This window comes from Mirounga leonina, unplaced genomic scaffold (genome assembly GCF_011800145.1).
Source record: "Mirounga leonina isolate KUSES-001 unplaced genomic scaffold, KU_Mleo_1.0 Mir_178, whole genome shotgun sequence".
In the NCBI taxonomy this organism is placed as follows: domain Eukaryota; kingdom Metazoa; phylum Chordata; class Mammalia; order Carnivora; family Phocidae; genus Mirounga; species Mirounga leonina.
Window position 1 is genome coordinate 15,833,584 of NW_023270464.1, and position 20,403 is coordinate 15,853,986.

The window sequence follows — 20,403 nt, forward strand, 5'->3', positions numbered from 1 at the left end:
TCTTATATCTAACTCAACAGCATGAAGACACTGTACATAATAAAGGAAGAAGGGAGGGAAGTAAGTGGGTCAATTTGTTGGTATTATAGAAAACCAATAACACAAAACTTTTATACGTAAAACAGAGGGAGGTTAAAAATGACTCCAAGGAGTGTTCACTCGGCAAGGAATAAAATATGTTACTACAGATTTATCTATAAAAACAAGAGGACGGGGCACCTGGGTGGCTCAGTTGGTTAAGCATCAGACTCGTGATTTTGGCTCAGGTCATAATCTCAGGGTCATCAGATCGATCACCACAACAGGCTCTGCACCCAGTGAGGAGTCTGCTTGAGATTCTCCTCTCCCTCCCCTCCCTCCCTCTCTCCCCTTCCTCTGCCCCCCCCACTCAGACATACTCTCTCTCTTTTTCTCTCAAATAAATAAATCTTAAAAACAATCAAAAGGAGAAATATCTCTGTCCTGCCCAAAAAATTTGAGAAAAAAAGGAAACTGAATTGTAAAGGAGGGTCTTTGCTTCTTGTTCCTTTAGACCTCTCTAAAATTGTATTCCATGCTCTTGTTACATGTATTAATTCAGGAGTAACTGACAATGTTGTAACCAAAAAAAAGGAGAAAAATCCCAAATTGCCGTCTCCTCCCTGAGAGTCAGTGTGGTCTGCTGTTGACAGCTCTGAGTATTTGGCAGGAGCCAAATCAACAAGGGAACAGCTGCTCCACCCCTTCTCTTAGAGGAACAGTGGGGATAAGAGAACTTGGGGAGAAATTAACCAGGCGATCAAAACCCATACAGATACTGAGAGATGCAGTGTTTCTCCCACTGTAAGCATCATGTGAGCTAGTCTAATCTCATGGTTACAGCACAGACCTCTCCTGCTACAAAAATGCACTAATAACTTTGGAGAAATAAGTCTTTGGGAAGAAGTAAATAAAGCATTATTGACTGATAAGACCGTGACATCTTTACAACGAAACATTAACTATTGAATGAAAAACTGAAATTCTCTCTTCTGGAAGAGTACATTTGGTACACACATTAATGTTCAATTAATAGGTGAATTCAGATCCCAGCTTCCTTCCTTTGCCCATGTAAAGGCATTATGTGGTGCTTTCTCCTCTGACTTCATAGGGTATTTTTTCATTCAGCTCTTAGCTTACTCTGGTATGTTATCTTTTAACCAGACTACTGAAATAGCACTCTTTTTCCAAGAGAAGCTCTCTGCTCTGTTCCACAAAGCATTTTTTGAGACTGAAAGCAAACTCTATTACTATAAAGACAAATAGAACTTTTGAGAAAATAGTCTTCAGTAGAGCTAGGAACAACTTTGCAGTTACCAGCAATTAATCTTTAAAGAAGTGGGTAGTAAGGAGGTAATAAACACATGTATGTTTTTCATTAACAAATGGAAATTCAGTCATAGATCTGTATTCCTTGAAACCAAACAGAAATTCCCGTCTTAAGATGGAAAGATTGAGAATGAATTGAAAGACTAGTCAAAATGTCTTCGTTGGTCAAACCAATATTCAACTAAATAGTTGTTACTTTATATCTGAAACTACTGAAAATACTGGAAAAGGGTAAGGAATAAAAGAGTTATTTCCTGCTATAGCTGGGCGGATCTTTTCCCCAGATTGACAAAGATAGAACAACTCTAGACCATAGAAACTTGTCAACTGTAAAATTACTTATGAACTGGGTATTAACTACAGTAACTTACGGACAGCAAGGGAATGGCAACTTTTCCAAGAAAATCAGGAGGTTTATCTCCATCTTCATCAAACACTGTCACTTCCAAAACATCATGGATATCTTTAATAGGACTGAAACAAGAAATGTACCATGTATTATATACAAAAACACACAAGTGGAGTCTGTTCCATGAAGATCTGAAAACACAGTTTCACTAATTAAGCCTCTATGTCCTTAGAGTATAAAACTACCATTTAATTAAATTCCAAAAATTAAATCAAACTGAACTGTATTCCCAAACCTTCCATCATAGAAGAGTCAGACATCCATATGAAAAAAAAAGTCAACTTTTTTACTATGACATTTTCCATGTATACATGCACTCAAGGGTAGGACTATTAAAGAAACAGGAGGATAAAGAAAAAGAGACAGAATGAGGAGGGTAAAAGGACAGTGATTTCAAATAGGCAATCAGATTTTCTTTACATTAAATTAACAAAGAAAAAAATAAATGAAGAATTCCCTTTAAAAAAAAAAAGGTGATCAAAATCACTATTTGCTGAGATCCACAGAAAGCTTCCTATTGTTGAAACACAAAATACTAAAAATCCCATGCATATTTAGAAACATTTATGTTGACCAGAAACCAGACATTACCTATAATGAAAAATGGAGCCATGGTCATCAGCAATGTGTTGAGCAAACAAGAAACTTTTTCATATGGCAATTTGCAAATCTGCTTAGGCGACTTAATACACTTCTCATAGATCCTGGGAACTTTCTTTCATCAGTATTTTAGTTTTCAGAGTATAGGTTTTTCACCTCTTTGGTTAAGTTTGTTCCTAAGTATTTTATTATCTTGGTATAATTATAAATGAGATTTATTATTTTTTTCTTTCTGTTGCTTATTAGTGTATAGGAATGCAACAGATTTCTGTATAATGATTTTGTATCCCAAAACCTTCATGAATTCATTTATCAGTTCTATTACCTTTTTGGTGGAGTCTTTAGGGTTTTCTGTATTATGTCATCTGCAAATAGTGAAAGCTTTACTTCTTCCTTACTAATTTGGATGTCTTTCATTTCTTTTTCTTGTCTGATTGCTGTGGCTAGGACTTGCAGTACTATGTTGAATAAAAGTTGTGAAAGTGGACATCTTTGTCTTGTTCCTGTCCTTGAGGGGAAAAGCTCTCATTTTTTCCCACTGAGTATGATGCTAGCTGTGAGTTTTTCATATAAGGCCTTAATTATGTTGAAGTATGTTCCCTCTATGAATGGATGTTGTATTTTGTCAAATATTTTTTCTGCATCTATTTACTGAAATGATCATATGGGTTTTATCCTCTTATTGATGTGATGTATCACACTGATTGATTTGCAAATATTGAACATCCTTGCATCTTGGGAATAAACCCCACTTGACTGTGGTGCATGATTTTTTTAATGTATTGTTGGGTTTCATTCGCTAATATGTTGTTGAGGATTTCTGCATCTATGTTCACCAGAGGTCCTGGCTTACAGTTCTCTTTGTGGGGATTTGGTTTTGGTCTCAGGGTAATGCTGGCCTCATAGAATGAATTTGGGAGTTTTCCTTCCTCTTCTATTTTTTGGAAAAGTTTGAGAAGAGTATGTATTAACTCTTCTTTAAGTGTTTGGTAGTGAAACCACATGGTATTGGACTTCTGTTTGTTGGGAGTTTTTTTATTACTAATTCAATTTTGATCCTTGGGAACTTTCTACCTGGGAATCACCAACTCCATTCAAAACGTATTCTTTCAGTTACTAACACAGCATTTCGTCAGTGTTGTGGGGGAAGTGAACCACCATTTGACCCAAATCAACAGGTGCCTCCCTTTGACGGCCAGGTACCTCAGAATCTAAAGCACACTAGGAAATATATCCAGCCTCCTAAATGCCTGAGTTTGAAAGAGTGGACAGGGCATCTCTGTGGAGCAGGTCATTCAGACAAGCTGAAATACAAAGAGACTTTGGGACTCCTTGAGGAATCACAGATAATCTGTATTTTCCAAAAGCCTCTGGCATAAAACGAGCCCTTAGGCATTACAGTAATTTGTAACATATAAACTTGAATTTAAGGCAGGTCTACATTTGTAATTTTCTTTAACCCAGGAATCAATTAGTCTGGATATATGAAAGCTTCCATCTACTCACAGATTAATTGAGTTACTGAAAGATCTACTTTACAAATGCCTCCTATATCACTCCCTTGCAGTTCCAAATGGCCTCTTCTATTATTAACACTATACTCTATAAAATGAAAGCATAAAAGGTTTTCAGAAGGAAAAAAACAATAAAATTCATTCTTTGCACATAAAAATGGACAGAAAGTTCCACTCAAGAGCCCCAGCCTGCCCCAAACATATCAAGGATAATTGATCTCTAAGTTAAAACCCCTCCTTGATAATCTGGAGGCTAAAGCACTTACAATGTAAAAACTTTGTTCCACTCGGGGTTGAGGTTTTTGTAAATGGTGTGTGTCTGAAGTCGGTCATTGCCTAACTCCAACAAGCAAAAAGGATCACTCTTTCCTGGAAAGAGAACACAGGGCACTGGTCAAGGCAAAGGAATCTTCCTGGTCAGAGACAAATGAATCTCAAAAGTAACAGAGGCCAAATGAATAAAAGCCATGCACGCTTATACCAATAAAACTGTGCTTGCTGAAAAAGCAAATGTGAGCTTCTCCTTCTAACAAGGCTTGTGTGGGAATTCAGGAAACGGAGAGAACCTGTAAGTTCTGGAACTGTAGCATACGTCATGGATAGGGACAGATACACAACCCAGATGCAGCCTTGACAGCCAGTGACCACACAGGTTACATAGAAGCTGTTATCAGTCTCACATGTGAGGGAGTCCAGTTTTGTGTTTTGTTTTAATAGAGGAGCTCCCCTCTGTTTCCTGCCTAAGTTCAATATTTATTGAATATCTCAATATCTATTGCCTAGAGTCAATATAGGTAATTACTCAGCTATTGCTGGAAGTCTATGTTAACCTAGAGGCTTCCTCGGGGTCATGAGAGAAGGGAGGAAAACTATGAACACGGCTACTTAGGAGTTAAAACCACTCTGCAGGGAGTGGCCACAAACACGTAGGATCTTACATATTCAGTACATTATGAGAATACAGATGCTACATTTTTGCTCTTTATAAACATGCAAAAGTAGGGCGCCTGGGTGGCTCAGTTGGTTAAGCGACTGCCTTCGGCTCAGGTTATGATCCTGAAGTCCCGGATCGAGTCCCGCATCGGGCTCCCTGCTCGGCGGGGAGTCTGCTTCTCCCTCTGTCCCTCCCCCACTCATGTACTCTCTCTCTCTCTCATTCTCCCTCTCTCAAAAATAAATAAATAAATCTTTAAAAAAAAAAAAAAACATGCAAAAGTAGAATTCCACAAAACAAGTTCAACGTTTTTATCTTAAAAAAAAAAAAATGAAGCTTAACCTTTACTTCTCTCATCTCACCTCTTCTTTTTCCACCCCACCTCACACATCCTCCAAAAGAAAAAAAAAAAAAAAAAAAAGAAAGTCCCAAATCCAAAGCTGGACCCAGAAAGTTACCAGAAAAAAAAAAAAAAAAGCTCTCCCCTTTTGTTGGGTTTGACAGTGGGATCTAGAATTGGAACTGTCAGGGACAGAATAGATGGCTCTATAATGTGCATACAACATGAACACATTGCCTGCCTCTGCACCACAGGAACACCTTACAAAGCGGTGCGTACTAAATTAATTGGGGCCATGAGGACAGATGCTCCGCCAACAAATGGCCGAAGAATCCCAGGCCAGCGTCTAATGCCGAAAGTACTCGGGCTTTTTGACCTACTGGCCTATCATTCAGGCCACTGAACCTCCATCTAATTAACTTAATAACCAGGAGCTCCGAGGTACCACATATCAACAGACAGACCGACACGTGCAGGAGACTGCAGGAAGATTCTATTTCAAAAAAAGAAGAGGAGGAAGAATAGATGCATGATTAAGGGTATTAAACAGGAGATTCTGTTCAACTGACTAGTGTTCTAGACACATAGATGCCTGGCCAAAGCTTTTAAGCCAATGCTATGATCTCAGTGGCCAGGAGACAAAGTCATGGACATAAATGCATGAGTTGGGGTTGTCAATTATAACATGGAAATGGTCCCTGTCTCAATTTAGCGGGGGAGGAATTTATTAAAATTTATTAAAATAGTATCAGAGAGCTCTCAGAATCATTGCAAAGATTGGAAAATCAAGCTTGAAAATTATTAGAAACCAAAGAAGGGTTAGAAATACTCAGGTACAAGAACCTCAGTCACTCTCCCCAGGAAAAGTCTGGCCTCTGCTTCCCAGGAAAACTAGCCTCACAGGGTACTCGTGTTACAGGCCCCTGGATGTGGCTGCCTCTAATATGAATTGTCCACTCCTGATTCTTTGCTGCACTTGATAATAGATGTGAAGGCCTCCAAAAAGGCATCTGACCGCTCCCGTCTCGCCAAGTACCCAGGCCCTAAATGCCAGTGCTCAGAAAAGAAGTGCTAGCTTTTCACCTTCTGTCCACGTACTCAAGGAGGCTCTGACCTCTTCTCCAAAACATGCAATGAGAACCTCCACAAATGTACAAGGGGTTTCAGATGTTGGGCAGCCACCATCAAACCAACCCAAAAAACATCCATCTGCATCTCACAAAAAAAAAGTCTTGCTTACTTAAAGCAAGTAAGTTTTACTCTGGGAGCGTGTTTTGCAGAGCAAGGGGGTTCGGTTTTGGGTGGGGAGGAGCTGCGGATGGAGGAGAGCAGATTTGCCTCTTTAACAACCAGGAGTGTGAAGAGAACACATGCTCTTCTTCTCATGCTCAGGTAGAGGACGCTGGCTCACTCAATCCCGGCTGAAACAGCTACTTAACCATTTGTCAGACTGTTAGTAGGTGTCAGGGCTACTCCTCCAGAGACACCAACATGACATGCCATCAGCACTCACTCCAGGGAAACCATCTGACACTTTTAATGAAAGCCCTGGGGTTACTCCACAGCAGGGCCGAGACGCGGCCGGTCCTGTGCACGCACAGGTGGGCTTGAGCTGTGGCCCCCTCTCTCTTGAGCCAGCACACTCTTAGCTATCCCAGCTAATGAGGAACAGACTTCCTTCCAGAACCCGGGAACTTCAGTTATGCGTCTCCAAGGAACATACTGCACCAACTCTCTGAAGGTGATTCCATCAAAGCTCATTAAAATGCTGCATTTATTAATATTACGGTATAAACAGGCAGAGAGGAGGAAGAAGAAACAAAGACATTAAAACATTTATAGTGTCATTTATCTACACTTTATGGAGCTTTCTTTCCCTTAAAAGGTTCCAGATATATGGGGATTTTCTAGAATTTAAATAATGAATACATTTATTGGAGGTAAAAATGATCTCCCATAATAAACGAAATGTCCCAATGTTCTCCCAGTGGTACTGAGCAAACAGCACCAGACAGACCGACATATACACACTTGGGTCTGCACTTTCTGTCTCTGTTCCACCTGGTTCTACAGGTAAAACATCTAGATGACCTCTTGTACACCCAGATGGCATGTCACCTTGGCACGGTTACACCACTGGCGATTTAGGCTCACAGAGGTGATTTAACACCTTGCCCTCAATAGCCTTTGCTAATCTTCAACACCCACTTGACAATTCATTTCTGTTCCTCGGATGATAAAGTAGAGGTTTCTCATTTAAATAATTTTACCTTTATATCAGTCACAGAAGTTGAGTGGAAGTAATAAATGTATTGTAGAAGTAATACCATTCATCTGATAAATATTTATTAAGCACCCACTCTGCTCCTGGCACTAAACCAGGCCCCGACCACCAAGTCATTACTTTTAAGGGACTCATATAATCATCTCTGCTTTTCAGCAAATGTCACCTTTTCAATGAAAACTTTTCCCATGCTCCCTGCCAGGAGACTGTGTGTTCCTCCCATTTCTGATCTCCGACTGTGTGTTTTCCTTACACTTCTCATATTCTACATCTGTACATTCCTGTTCCATATTCAGTCCTGTATTTCATTTAAGGGTCTGAAGCCAGCACACCCAAGGCATGCATCCACCGTGAAGAGTGCCATGCCCCAGTGAGAGGGTCCTGCAGTCTCCTAGCGGCAGGTGCTAGCTAGAGGGGGCCACCTGGCTCCTTCTGCTCTATACAAGTAACCATGCTTTAGGCAGCTTCTCTTTCAGTCCTCACATCAACTCCAAGAGGTGAGGAATGCTTAGGCCATTTTGCTGAAGAGGCTCCTGAAGTTCAGAGAGATTTAATGTGGTTGGTCCAAGGCCAAAAAGATTTCATAGTGGAAATGAATCTTAAAGCAAGGTTGAGGAGGAGACTTCATTTGGCTAGCAGAAATGGGTGGGTTAATCTTGAGGAGATAAGGATGAGAGCCTTAAATTTATTAACAAGATAGACAGACACACAGATAGATATAGATAAATAGTGGCAATCACGATATGTAAGATATGGATAAATAAATGCTGAGATGAGCTTGAAGCCTTGAAGGCCATGACCAGTGCTTTTCATTTAAATGCATTTTGTTTTGGGCGCCTGGGTGGCTCAGTCGGTTAAGCGACTGCCTTCGGCTCAGGTCATGATCCTGGAGTCCCAGAATCGAGTCCCGCATCGGGCTCCCTGCTCGGCGGGGAGTCTGCTTCTCCCTCTGACCTTCCTCCCTCTCATGCTCTCTGTCTCTCATTCTCTCTCTCTCAAATAAATAAATAAATAAAATCTAAAAAAAAATAAAAAAATAAAATAAATGCATTTTGTTTTTTTTTTTCATCCAGCAGCCAGGAGCCACCTGGCTCTGTCGGCACAAGGGGCAGGATTAGAAGAAAGGATTTCTAGAGGAAGATAATTCCTGAAGCTAAGCATGGAACCAGGCCCCGACCACCAAGTCATCTAGCTCAGACAAGCTGGGAAGGAGGGGGGACCAACAGGGCCTTGCCAGACTAGATTTCCACAAACTCTCCCTTCATTCCTTGTTTCCAACCATATGCTTACAACCCTAGTAAAGGCATACAATCATAGTAATAGCATATTAGAGCAAATTCTAAGTGCTCATCCTGAAAATCTATTCTCTGACAATTTACCCCACACAATCCATCCTGATCTATCCCCTATTCCCAAACCCTCTGTCGAGGTTGGTGTGTCTTTCCCCCACTCCTGACCAGCATACAGAGATGTGGGGCTCAGACAGGCTTCCTACTCTGCATGTGGAATGGCCTCTCCCTGCAATGCTCTCTCACCCCCCACTCCTAAGCAAAAACACAAAGGCCAATTAGCCTCCAAGACCTAGTTCGAGATGTATCATCTTCATAGAACTTTCTCTGCAACCCTAGGCTCCCAGGAGCCTTCCCTCTCCCCGCAACTCCTATGATGATTAATTTGAAAATTATAAGCCCTCACTGTATGATGTGTCTGCTCCTTTAGTCGACAATTACTTTATGATCCCTGCAATGTGGAAAACACTGTGCTGGGAGCTTAGAGGGATTTTTGAAGAAGAACAAACACTGATCTCTACGGGTGCTGGGTCTAAGTTTTCAAGTATGTCCTGCCTTCCTGAGTGATTGCAAGCTTCTGGAATCCAAAGAATGGCCTCTGTGGACTCACACAAGTGAGGACTTGCTTACATTGCTGTTGCACACATCCAGAGCAAGGGGCAGACAAACCTATATTAGGACTGCGAGATCCACAAAGGACGGGAAGGACTTAATTTTGCTGAAATGTTATTTAACTAAATTTCTGATATTCTGCTATTCTAGCACAAACACAGAACATAAAAGAACCAGTGACATGAGTTTTTCTTTCCTCTAACTCCATTCCCCGGTCACTACTCAAGTTCTACCCCCCCAAAAAAACACCATTAGCCGGTGCATTTACCCAGCATCTCCCTGATTCCCCACTGAGGCACCCTCAAAATCCTCCGGGTTTTGGAAAGGCCCTGCAGGCTCTGGAACATGGTGTTCCCGCATTTTAAAACGCTCTTCTTTTACCTCTGCTGCGCTAACTCATCTCTGACATCTCAGCTACATCACTTCTTGTAGGAACACCAGTCAGGTATTCCTTCCATGAATTTTGGCAACCTGTTCTTGACCTTAGGAGTATAACTGTCATTACAACTGACTATTGGACAACACGCATTTGAACTGTGTGGGTCCACTTATACGTGGATTTTTTTAAATAAACAATGCAGTACAATACTGCAAATGAATTTTCTCTTCCGTGATATGAATAACATTTTCCCTAGTTAACTTTATTGTAAAAATACAGTATATAACACACACATGTGTTACTCAACTGTTTATCTTATCAGTAAGGCTTCAGGTCAACAATAGGCTATCAATAGTTAAAAGTTATATGCCAATTTTTTGCCAATTTTTAACTGCATGGAGTGTCAGCGCTTCTAAGCCCCTCATTGTTCACATGTCAACCATAGATGCTACTGGTTAACTAGTCACTTCATGCGAGGGCAAAGACTAATTCCTATCCCCTACGACATCACCAGAGCCTACCACAGCCTCTCACAGATACATTTGCTAGATAAATTAAGATAATTAATTACTAAGCACCCAACTAATAAGATCGAAGTGATTCCTTTGTTAATTCATAGAAAACCAAACTGAGTTCATTCACTCTCAATGTACCAGTAAGTTCAAAACTGCTAAATCTTACATAGATTCCCAAACTCTGCAATGACAAGAGTCCATGTTCTTTGGCAGACTATTAAAGCAGATGGTGAGCCAAAGACAGATTGATATAGTTTTTGATGTGTTTTTAAAAAGTTGGTCTTGATTTGAGCTCAGCTATCCAAGAGGTTCTCAAGGAAATTAAAAGCATTCAATCACTATTGTTAAGCTTTCTAGAAATTGCAATTACAGCCGTCCCTTTGAAAATAGGGCATCTTTAAGAGAAGTATTGCTATGGATACAACTTCAAACAGACAATGAAAACAAACCACAAAATGGACAGGTGACTTAAAATCCCCAGTGAACAGTAACTATAGGACTATTTTTCCTCTGATACAAGTAGTCATGTTCTGGAAAAAAAAAAAAAAATAACAAGAAACTTATAGCCAGTGTTATAATTTATAGAAACTACTTAGAAGTCAATATTATAGCATATGGCTGGAATATTTCTATAATGTGGGATCTAAATGAAGTGTTTTGGTCAACAGTTTCTCAAAATAGAACTTTTTGTATATAGCAAAAATCTAATGAGCCCACAAAAATATTTTATATGGATAAAACTATTATTCAGATTATCAAAATGTAAATGCAAGCACTAAACTGGTTTGAGTATGAGAATTTTCCTACCATGAAGCACATTTTCTTCCCTCGACTTTTATCAGGCAGTAGAAACAGAACAAAAAGAAAAAACATTTTAGACTGGTAACTAGATTTCTAAAAGTGGTTGAAAAGCCAAGTGTGATTAGAAATGCTGATAATTCTGACATTATTTAAAATTACAAAAACTATAGACAAAATACTAAGATAATAGCCTGTGGAATTCCCCACATCAATTATACTCTAAGCAAATAAATTTAATAAAAAATGGAAATAGTATTTACTGAACATGCAATATGTGTTAGACATGTTCACATAGGTTTTAATTAACCCTCAAAATATCCATGAGGAAGTGGACCCAGGGCCAGCACACAATAGAACCAAGATTTAAAATAGTTCTCTATTTCTATATATGTTCTACACCATAATTCATAAGGATGAAAGTGAAAGGCAGAGACCGTAAAAATAAAGGGCAAAAAAATGGGGACTGATTTTCATCTTTGGTGATTTATTTAACGCACGAGTCACAATCACTGAGAAAGGGCTCATGTCCTGAATGAATGGAGAACTCTACCGAAGTCAGGAGAGATCAACCCTGTGTGAGGAACAGACCAAGAGCTCCTCCTAATGGCGCTGGGAACTGGAAATGCCACCCAGATTTTGAGCAAGGTCCTCATCCACTTCAATGATACACGCTGCCCCCTATGGGCAACTCTGCAGTAGAAGAGAAAGGCTGAAGTGACCCAGGTCCTCAAATACATTTGGTACTCAATGAATATTTCTTGAAGATCATGAGATCTACCACCAAGCTGGCTTTTCTTAAGTTGAGACAAGCTTTAAAAGCAATTGGGAAGCTATACTGGGCTTCCTGGAGAGAAGTTGGGGATTCTGGAATTAAATGTATCTTTGTTCTCCTGGATCAGGCACTATTAGGGTTCCTACCCTGCTTATTTATCAAATAAGGCTACTTTACAATAACCTGCATTTTTTTGTTGTTGTCTGAAAACACTGTCTTTTCCACTCCTCTGATGGATATTTTGACACTATTTTGGCAGTTGTCTTATTAACACTGGAAACAGAGAAAGGGTCCATCCAAGTGACAACCTTATGGCCAAGAAGTCACGAAAATCCAGATATACGTGGAAACATTTTTATGTTTGATGGGTGGGTTTCGAATGGCAAAATGTGCCAAAAAAGTTGCAAGGATGAAAGAAAAATCCCTGGAGAATAAGTAACTCCAGATTGTGAGCAAAGATGGTACTTCCAGTTTTGTTCCTTCATTGTTTCCTGATACTTCCCCAGCTTCTCCATGGCAGACAGATTATTAAGATAAGAACATGAAAAAAAATTAAGATGGGATTGTGCTACAAAAAGCAGAAATATTGAGACATATGTTACATTGTTATATGACTTACTATCATTCTACAATGAGGTGGGCTTGCAATGCTGCCCTACTTGCTTTTTTGCTATGTTGGCATGGTGAGGTGATACGTTTCTGTATCCCCCATTTTACACCAGAATTCTTAATGGCTAGGGGCACCTTGGTAGTGATAACAGGGTGGAAGAAGAAAGCAGAGAGAGCCCAAACAATAACCAGTCTTACCACTAGAAGATTCCCTAGGGGAAAGGATGTCAACATGTAAGATTTATTTTAAAGAATAAAGAGAAGGCTTAATTAACAGGAAGGAAGAAGTGTGAAACCTACATCTTGATTCTGAGAATGTAAGAGAAGAGTCATTGACTAGGTGTTGAACTTGGCAGGTACCTTATGCAAATGGTAGCCATCATGGCTTTAGTACTGATACATCGAAGCAACCCCTACATGTTAAAATCCAACAGGTTCCCCACAACAGTCTATCAATTATAACAAGGCTCTCCAGAACAATTCTCCCTATATGTGCCGAACATACAGTAAATAGTTGCCTACTCTTCACTGGTTGGTCCCTTAACGGGTAAGATAAGCATTGTCGTTTGTATTGAAATACAGTTCTGACCAGAAAAGATTTCTGTTCTCTAACAATTTTTCTATTCATCGCCTACTTTATTATCTTTTATTAAATAAACTCTGCTTTTTTTCAGCAGTATTAATTCATGAATCTGATGTATCCCTGGGCAAAGTAGAAGATACAGCACCATTCTCTCTGACGGCTCACTGTGGGGAGGGAACCTGTTGCACACATCATTCCTCACCTTGGTCCTGAACAAAGCCTTCCTCTCTTTCATTTCATCATTAGAAGGTGGGTTACTTTCTTCTCAAAACCGCTGAGTTTTAAGACTGAAGGCAGCTGAGTGGAGGATGTGGGTCTCATTAAGCATTACAAAGAGCTAGGCTCACCTTGAGTCTCAGAGTACAATTTATCATCTGTTTCATGAATCAAGGCTATAGTCTGCTTTACTACAGAAGTAATAGCATCAGAATGGACAACATATTACTTAAAAATTTTAGGTTATGCTGGGCACAAGGTGTTTGTGAGACAAACTCTTTAATAAAAATATCTGACAGGCTCTTCTATTAGAATGACTGCTTATGGCTATCCACATCTAATATTGGCTGTAGAGAACATTAAAATGTCTTTCGCCAATTTTAGAGGGATGGGCTGCAAGAGAAGATAGATTACTTCAGATTCTTTAAAAAGTCTTTTCACTGATACACAAACAAATGTCAGGCATAAAAAAAATGCCGAGCTATATATAAATTCAAATGTATTAGTGTTGAATCGGTTCAATCACACAATAGCATATTTATGACAGAATGAATTAAAAAATAATAAATATATCTTTTTTATACATTAGAGCATTGAAGCCTTTATCTTTTGTAAATATCTTAATACTGGGAATAGACATAGATTTAGGTTATTAATATCTTTTAACACATTTGTAAAGACACTATTTTTTCTTTATATAAAAACATATTTTCATTTTTTAATGGGAAACAAATTCACCTCAGTACGTTTGTGTGTATATATATAGCATATATATTATGTATATAATATGTACGTATATTATTCCAATGTTTTAAAATATTGGCAAAGTAATGGGGATTCACTTTCTCCAAAGTTAATTTCTTTTCATGACTATATAATCGTAACACCAATAATCACTAATAAGGAATATCCTACTTTGAGCACGGTGGTGATGAACAGCTGATATTTTCTTTTTCTAATTGTTCCCTGCTAAGATAGAGATCACTTTAAAATGGGCAAAAAACTGACAGGAAGGATTACCAAGTGCATTCACACATCCCCCCCACCCTAGGACAAGAGGTCCCTGTACTCTGCAAACTCTAACAGTAACCTCCATCCAGAATACTACCAAGATTCTGGTCCTTTGCTCTCACTGGTCCTTTGCTTTATCAGGTTCCCTGGAATCTTCGGTGAAACACTTAAAGCATCAGTTATTATGGTTATCTGGTATTGTTTTTTTAAGAAACAAAGAATTATCAAAAAATGTAAAACAAAAGTAGTAAGGTTAGAAAGTTCCCTTTTGTACTCTGTCTAAAATGATCATCACTCTCTGAGAATGCCCCTGGTTATTCAGAGTAAATAGACTTCTTGTTTATTCACAAGGGTGAATACTTTGTTCCCTGAGCAACTGCAATGGAACACTCATTTATAAAGTACAGCCGACTGGAAAAGGCTGGGTATGGGGTATAAGTAGTTAACTTCTTTCTTAAATGCTCCTGGTACTGACAATGATGGGTATACAAACCTCTTCTGATTCCGGATCAGCCAGCATTTTTTACTACATATCAAGTGAATTCTAACAGTGAACAGTAAAAGCATCAATAATGTGTGAGTCCCCACCGTATGATATAATAGCTAACCTCCTGGAGGTATTAATTACATCCCTATTGCTACTTCCCTGTGATCTGAATCCATTTCTTTTTTTCACATAGAAAATTTACTTTACAACTCTCTGCATTAGGTCCACTTTGTTGCCCTAAAGCAATATCCTGGTTGAGAATAGACTGGAGGATTCACACAGGAGGCTGCCAACCTATAAAGAACACAGACTGTGAAATTTGGTTCTAAAAATAAAGATCAATATGGTCTAAAGACATGTTTAGCTAATGAAAAGGATCTTTGCTTCAATTCAGAAAAGTGATAATTTTCTCATAAATCATACAGAGACAATAAAACACCAGGGCATTCAGTCAAACCACACAGCATGACTGGGTTTGTAACCATTGCTTTTTGCTACTGGGATCCTCTGGTACTCACCTTCATCCACTCCAAAACTATCTCCTGCAATCTTGAATATAAAGAAAATGACAAAATGACAACATTTTCCCCAAAAATTATTCTTCTGAAAAGAGGGTTTTGCCTTGTTTTCTGGTCTTTCCAAATATTCTCATATTTTTTTCAGATTCCTCTCCTATTCACTTTATTTTAATAGCCAAAATACTGCTTGGAAAAGTGACATTGGCCTGAAACACCTTCGTAAACACTAGTTTTGGGGGCTGTAGAGAGGGACACCTGTCAGGATAGGTAAAATAAAGGTTTTAAAAAATTTTTTCCACATACAGATGTAGTTCTAAACAAGACTTAAAAACCTCTAATTAGAAACTTCTAATGCATTGCAATTAGTTCCCAGAGATCCCCAAACATACAACTACAAATAGAATTTTTGAAAATATTGTTTGAAGGCATGAATGAGTTCTTGTGTTTGAGACATTTCCTGAGACAGCAACAATCATAGATTCAAAAAGTACTGTATCAAAACATTCAGATGGAAGTAAAAATAACTGGCTCTGGAAAACTGGTAAACTCTAAATGTCCTGTGCTGATAACAAAACCCCGAAGGCCAAAGGCACATGGGAAAGGAGTGAATTAAGTATTTTCGTAAATTATAAGTTTTAAAAGAAAGGAACATTTCTAACTCAATATGAGACTCTCAACATTTGCAACTAAATTAATGAATGTTAGAAGTAGTCATCCGACTATTTCATCTACAACCCACCAAATTCATTTATTCATACTGGCCCAAATACCATTTTTGGATCTTCTCCCTCGGTATTTCCATAAGAACATCATCATCCTATTTCTCGTGGTTTATACAGTAGTGATTTCTATTGGTTCATTTTTTGAGGGAGGGTGAAGAGAACTCCTTTAAAAAAATAAGTTTATATCCCCCATCATTTTTTTCCATCATTTTTTGTAATAGAAAGTGCTTAAAATTAAAATTCTCTTTTCCAAAGTTTGATCTTCCTCATCCTCAAGCTGGAAAGTTCAGAAGCTACTATAACTTCCTGTCTTGAAAAGAGTAGACCACATTCTAAAAATAGGACACGAAGTAAGTCTTACAATACCTCGCCCATGCATAAAATCTGTACATTCTTTTTTGTATACCTGGTATTCTTTGTATTTATCAATTTGCTTGAAAATAGCATTTGTCCCATAGGTGTCTCCACTGTTAGTATAATGGGTTAATTTAGCAATAAGAGGAGAGTCACCCTCCGATCAGACATTGGAATGCCTGTACTACTTTCCTCACAGTCAAGCATAACTCAGCACAAAGCATGTCTGTTCTCGCCTCTTTTTTTTTTTTTTTTTAAAGATTTTATTTATTTATTTGAGACAGAGAGAATGAGAGACAGAGAGCATGAGAGGGAGGAGGGTCAGAGGGAGAAGCAGACTCCCTGCCGAGCAGGGAGCCTGATGCAGGACTCGATCCCGGGACTCCGGGATCATGACCTGAGCCGAAGGCAGTCGCTTAACCAACTGAGCCACCCAGGCACCCTGTTCTCGCCTCTGTCTTAAAAGTTCAAGTTAGTGAAGCATCAAGAGAAACTCTGTGTAAGACCATGTCAACTGCAAAGTGGTTCCATGGCCAAGACTCTGGTTATTGTTTCAGACCAGTACCAGCTAGATGGGCTTTCATGCTTAAATTTATGAATATCCACAACCTCTTACATGGTGAGGAATGAAAAGCTCACAGCACAGAGCACCGCCAAGGAGTGAAGGCAGGAGGTCCAACCTGTCTTTTGAGGTACTATGGTAAATTTTCTCAGAAAATTAATTTAACAAATAAAGAATTCATGGCACTAATAATCCGCAAATATATTTGAAAGTCAACTTGACTAGTACATTATCTAATCATAGTAAAATTATTTGAAAAAATAATTTTGTGAAAAACGTTAAGTGAAAAAACTGTTGACTGCATCTTTTTTCTTCTTCTATCACTCTATTTGAAAGAGCATGATTGCTTGTATAGGCTTCCACTTACTAAAACATTTTGCTTTGCCATCAGATCATTTCAAAACAGGAAATAAGTAAAAAGGAAAATGAATTAAAGATGTTTATACCTGAGAAATCTGCTGCTAAGAGATCTACTGCCTTTAAAACCTTCACTTGTAAAATGCCGATGTCTTTCATATCTTTCAGGGAATTCTGTAAGCACTGAGGGGGAGAAAAGTAGATCATACATGAAAATAGCTTTCTAATATACTACTTAATGCCATAAAGTCCTGTAGGAAGTACATTCTAGATTTATCATCACCTTTCTCGTGCAAAGTTTAGTAAAGTTCCAGAGTACATTATATCAGCCAATGGGAAAGTTAGGCATTCACAACAACGAGATTAAAAGTGACTGAGAATTAACTACAGCTTCAAAATAAGCCAATTACAAAGCACACAGAATCTACTTTTAACACTGCCCCCTGGTGATAGAACAGATATCCCATGGGGAAAACGTGTGTGGAGCTCCATTCATTCTCTTTTCCCTTTCTTTCTCTTGAATGAAACTTTTAAATCACTCAAAAAGTCCACACTATTTTGACCTCATTAGTACAAACTTTAGGGATACCAGAGGGCTCAACTTGGACCCTTCGCAGATACTTATTACCACTGGAAAGAGCGTTAAGGATGGAAATACAGTGCATTTTCTGGTCCACGTTTTAGCCAGCTCATTAGAGACTGAGCATCTAGTATCACCCTGTATTCACATTTATTTGATTTTTTTTAGTTTGCATGAGCCAATGCTTGAATGTATCTACTGATAATTCTTAAGCATGTAGAACGATAGTTTGCTGTGTATATACATTGCATCCTTCAGAAATGGTGCATGAAAGAGACAAGCAGATAAACTATTTCTGCATGCCTCCAGAACACATCTGCTGAAAAGATTCTGCTTTCAAACTTTTGGATATCATATTTCCGCTATCATTGGATAACTAAAAACCTGTGATAAGTAGGCCTTGGGGATTTATGGGGAGACAGTAAAATCCTTGCTCTTTAGGCATTTCAGGATACAATAATAATAACTTAATAATAGTTCAGGTTTAACTAACTTCATATGCACCATTTCTAGGCAGTTTTGAAAGTTGTTTCTGCTGTGTATTTTCAACCTAACAGAGCAAAGCAAAACAAAAACAAAAAACTAGTTTACACTAATCTGAAAACATCTGAAATAAAACACTTTTATAGTTTAAATGTGGACATGCCTTCAAGATGATCTATTCTTACAAGCTAAAAAACAAGAGGTCTGAAACTTGTGTTTTATGATGGGGCATTCTTTCCCTCTAAGATGCTGGCCAGCTCTCTAGCTGAAAAAACAAAACAAAATACTTGATATTTCTATTTTGATTGGCTTCTTCAAACCTATTTTCCCTGACTACTCCTCACATCCTGAAGCATGATTCAAAGCAGTCATTATGATCTTATCTAAAATCACCTTATAAATATAGGACACCCCTCGTGAATTTGTAAATTTTTCAATTCGTCCATGGGAAAATTTGGGGAGAAATTTTAAGGTTGATCATCAAATTTTTATTTGCTTAACTCCAGTCATCAGAGAGACTAATAATAGTGGATTTTGTAGAAACTCCTTTGGGGCACGCCAACCGGGCCATGCAGAGTTTGTGTTAACAATAAGACGTGTGTCTAGGTTTTTGTACTCCCGCAGATAAAGAATTATTCAATTAATCAATACGCCTCACAGTGAAAGATTTGGGAGGCACTAAAGTTTATGCTGAGAATAATATTCCCATTAAATAGGGATTCATCTTTGCTTCATTTTCTGGCCGCTTTCTAAAACATGCCTTTCGTGTGTGGCCATAAAATAAACGTATTGATTTACAAAGAAGGTGGATAAAAACAGAATGCAAATAAGGGCACCTAGAAAGACAGAGTACAAAAAATAAATGAAGATCGCAAAGCCATTTGATATAAAAATGCTGAGTGGACTCTTAAGCGCATTGCACTACTTAGGCAAAAATCAGGAACTGCCTTTATTATCCAGAGTAGTATGTAACAGCTTTGCATAGCTGTCCAGGGTTTTGCTTTGCTTTGCTTTACAAGACAGAAGCACGTTCTCACTTAGGCCTGAGAGGTTCTGGAAAGGTAGCTCTAACATTTCAAATATTATGGCTAATAAAGAAATAAACTTTTGTGAACTTGTATTAAAATTCCAATATACATATGCAGACATGCTAAACAAGTCTGCCTCCTCGTGGATTTCCATTTTCTCCAAAGAGTTTCTGAAAGCTAAAAATTCAAAATACCATTTTGGGCTTTGAAAATCGCCAGCTCTATCCAATCTACTTTCACCTTCTCATTAATGCATTAACCTCTGGATCCAATGTCTTGTTTTATGAGACATGCCATGAAACTTTGGACAGGATCTCTTTTCAGGCAGGTTTTTTTTTTTTTTTTTTTTTTTTTATCTTTTAATTCACAGACTTTGTTTCAACTCAAAAGTGGAGGTGGCGGTGGGCAGCAAAACAAGGCCAAGCACTCACATATCGCTGGGCAATCTGCTTTCTTTCGCCGGGGTCTGCCAAGGGGCACACGCACAGATCTGAGACCGAGACTCCGGCACAGGGAGTAAGTGTGATCAACATCAGGAGAGCCCCCAGGCAGCTCTCCAGAGGCAGTTCCAAGCGGTTGGCTTGCTTGAGCGGCAGGGCCGCGATATCCACTTTGCACCTGGGAAAGTTGGAGGAATCAGAGAAACAGAAGGGATTAACTCATGGCCACTCCTGAACCTCCAAAGCACCTGATTTGTATCTCCTCATCCCCCCAAACCTCACTCTGTCTCAGCATGGGTTTCTCGCACAACGAAGGTGGTGGGGGCTCCCCCCGCCCCGGCACCCAGCTCTTAATTCTCCCTCCCAGCCTAACACACTCTAAGATTAAGGAGACAAAGAGGTAAAGAAACCGAAGAGAAGGTAGCACGGAGGGGATGGTAAGTGCAAAGAGAAGAGTCAGCTCTTTGCCCCTGTGACGTCTGCAGAAAGGCGGTGAGCTCAAGAAATAGGGAGAAAAAAGTTCCAAGTTCAAGCATTATGGATGAGGGATCTGTACGGCTTCTCTGTATTGTGTCTTTTGCCAACAAAGAGAATAAAGGGTCACAGTTCAAAAAGGGGAGAAAAGACAAGAGAAATTCAAGTGGCAAAAGGTTCATT

The 20,403-nt window shown here is 38.9% G+C and overlaps 1 protein-coding gene across 2 annotated transcripts in view; it reads right to left on the reverse strand.

The window, feature by feature from the left end:
* The window catches only part of MCTP2 (multiple C2 and transmembrane domain containing 2), a 237,802-nt gene that overhangs the window by 99,299 nt on the left and 118,100 nt on the right, over window positions 1-20,403 (reverse strand). For both annotated transcript variants that reach the window (XM_035024053.1, XM_035024055.1), the window contains 4 exons: window positions 19,738-19,924; window positions 17,305-17,398; window positions 4,137-4,239; window positions 1,719-1,821 (listed from right to left, as the gene is read on the reverse strand). In XM_035024053.1, the coding sequence (XP_034879944.1) occupies window positions 1,719-1,821; window positions 4,137-4,239; window positions 17,305-17,398; window positions 19,738-19,924 (487 nt within the window). The remainder of the gene's footprint in view (window positions 1-1,718; window positions 1,822-4,136; window positions 4,240-17,304; window positions 17,399-19,737; window positions 19,925-20,403) is intronic.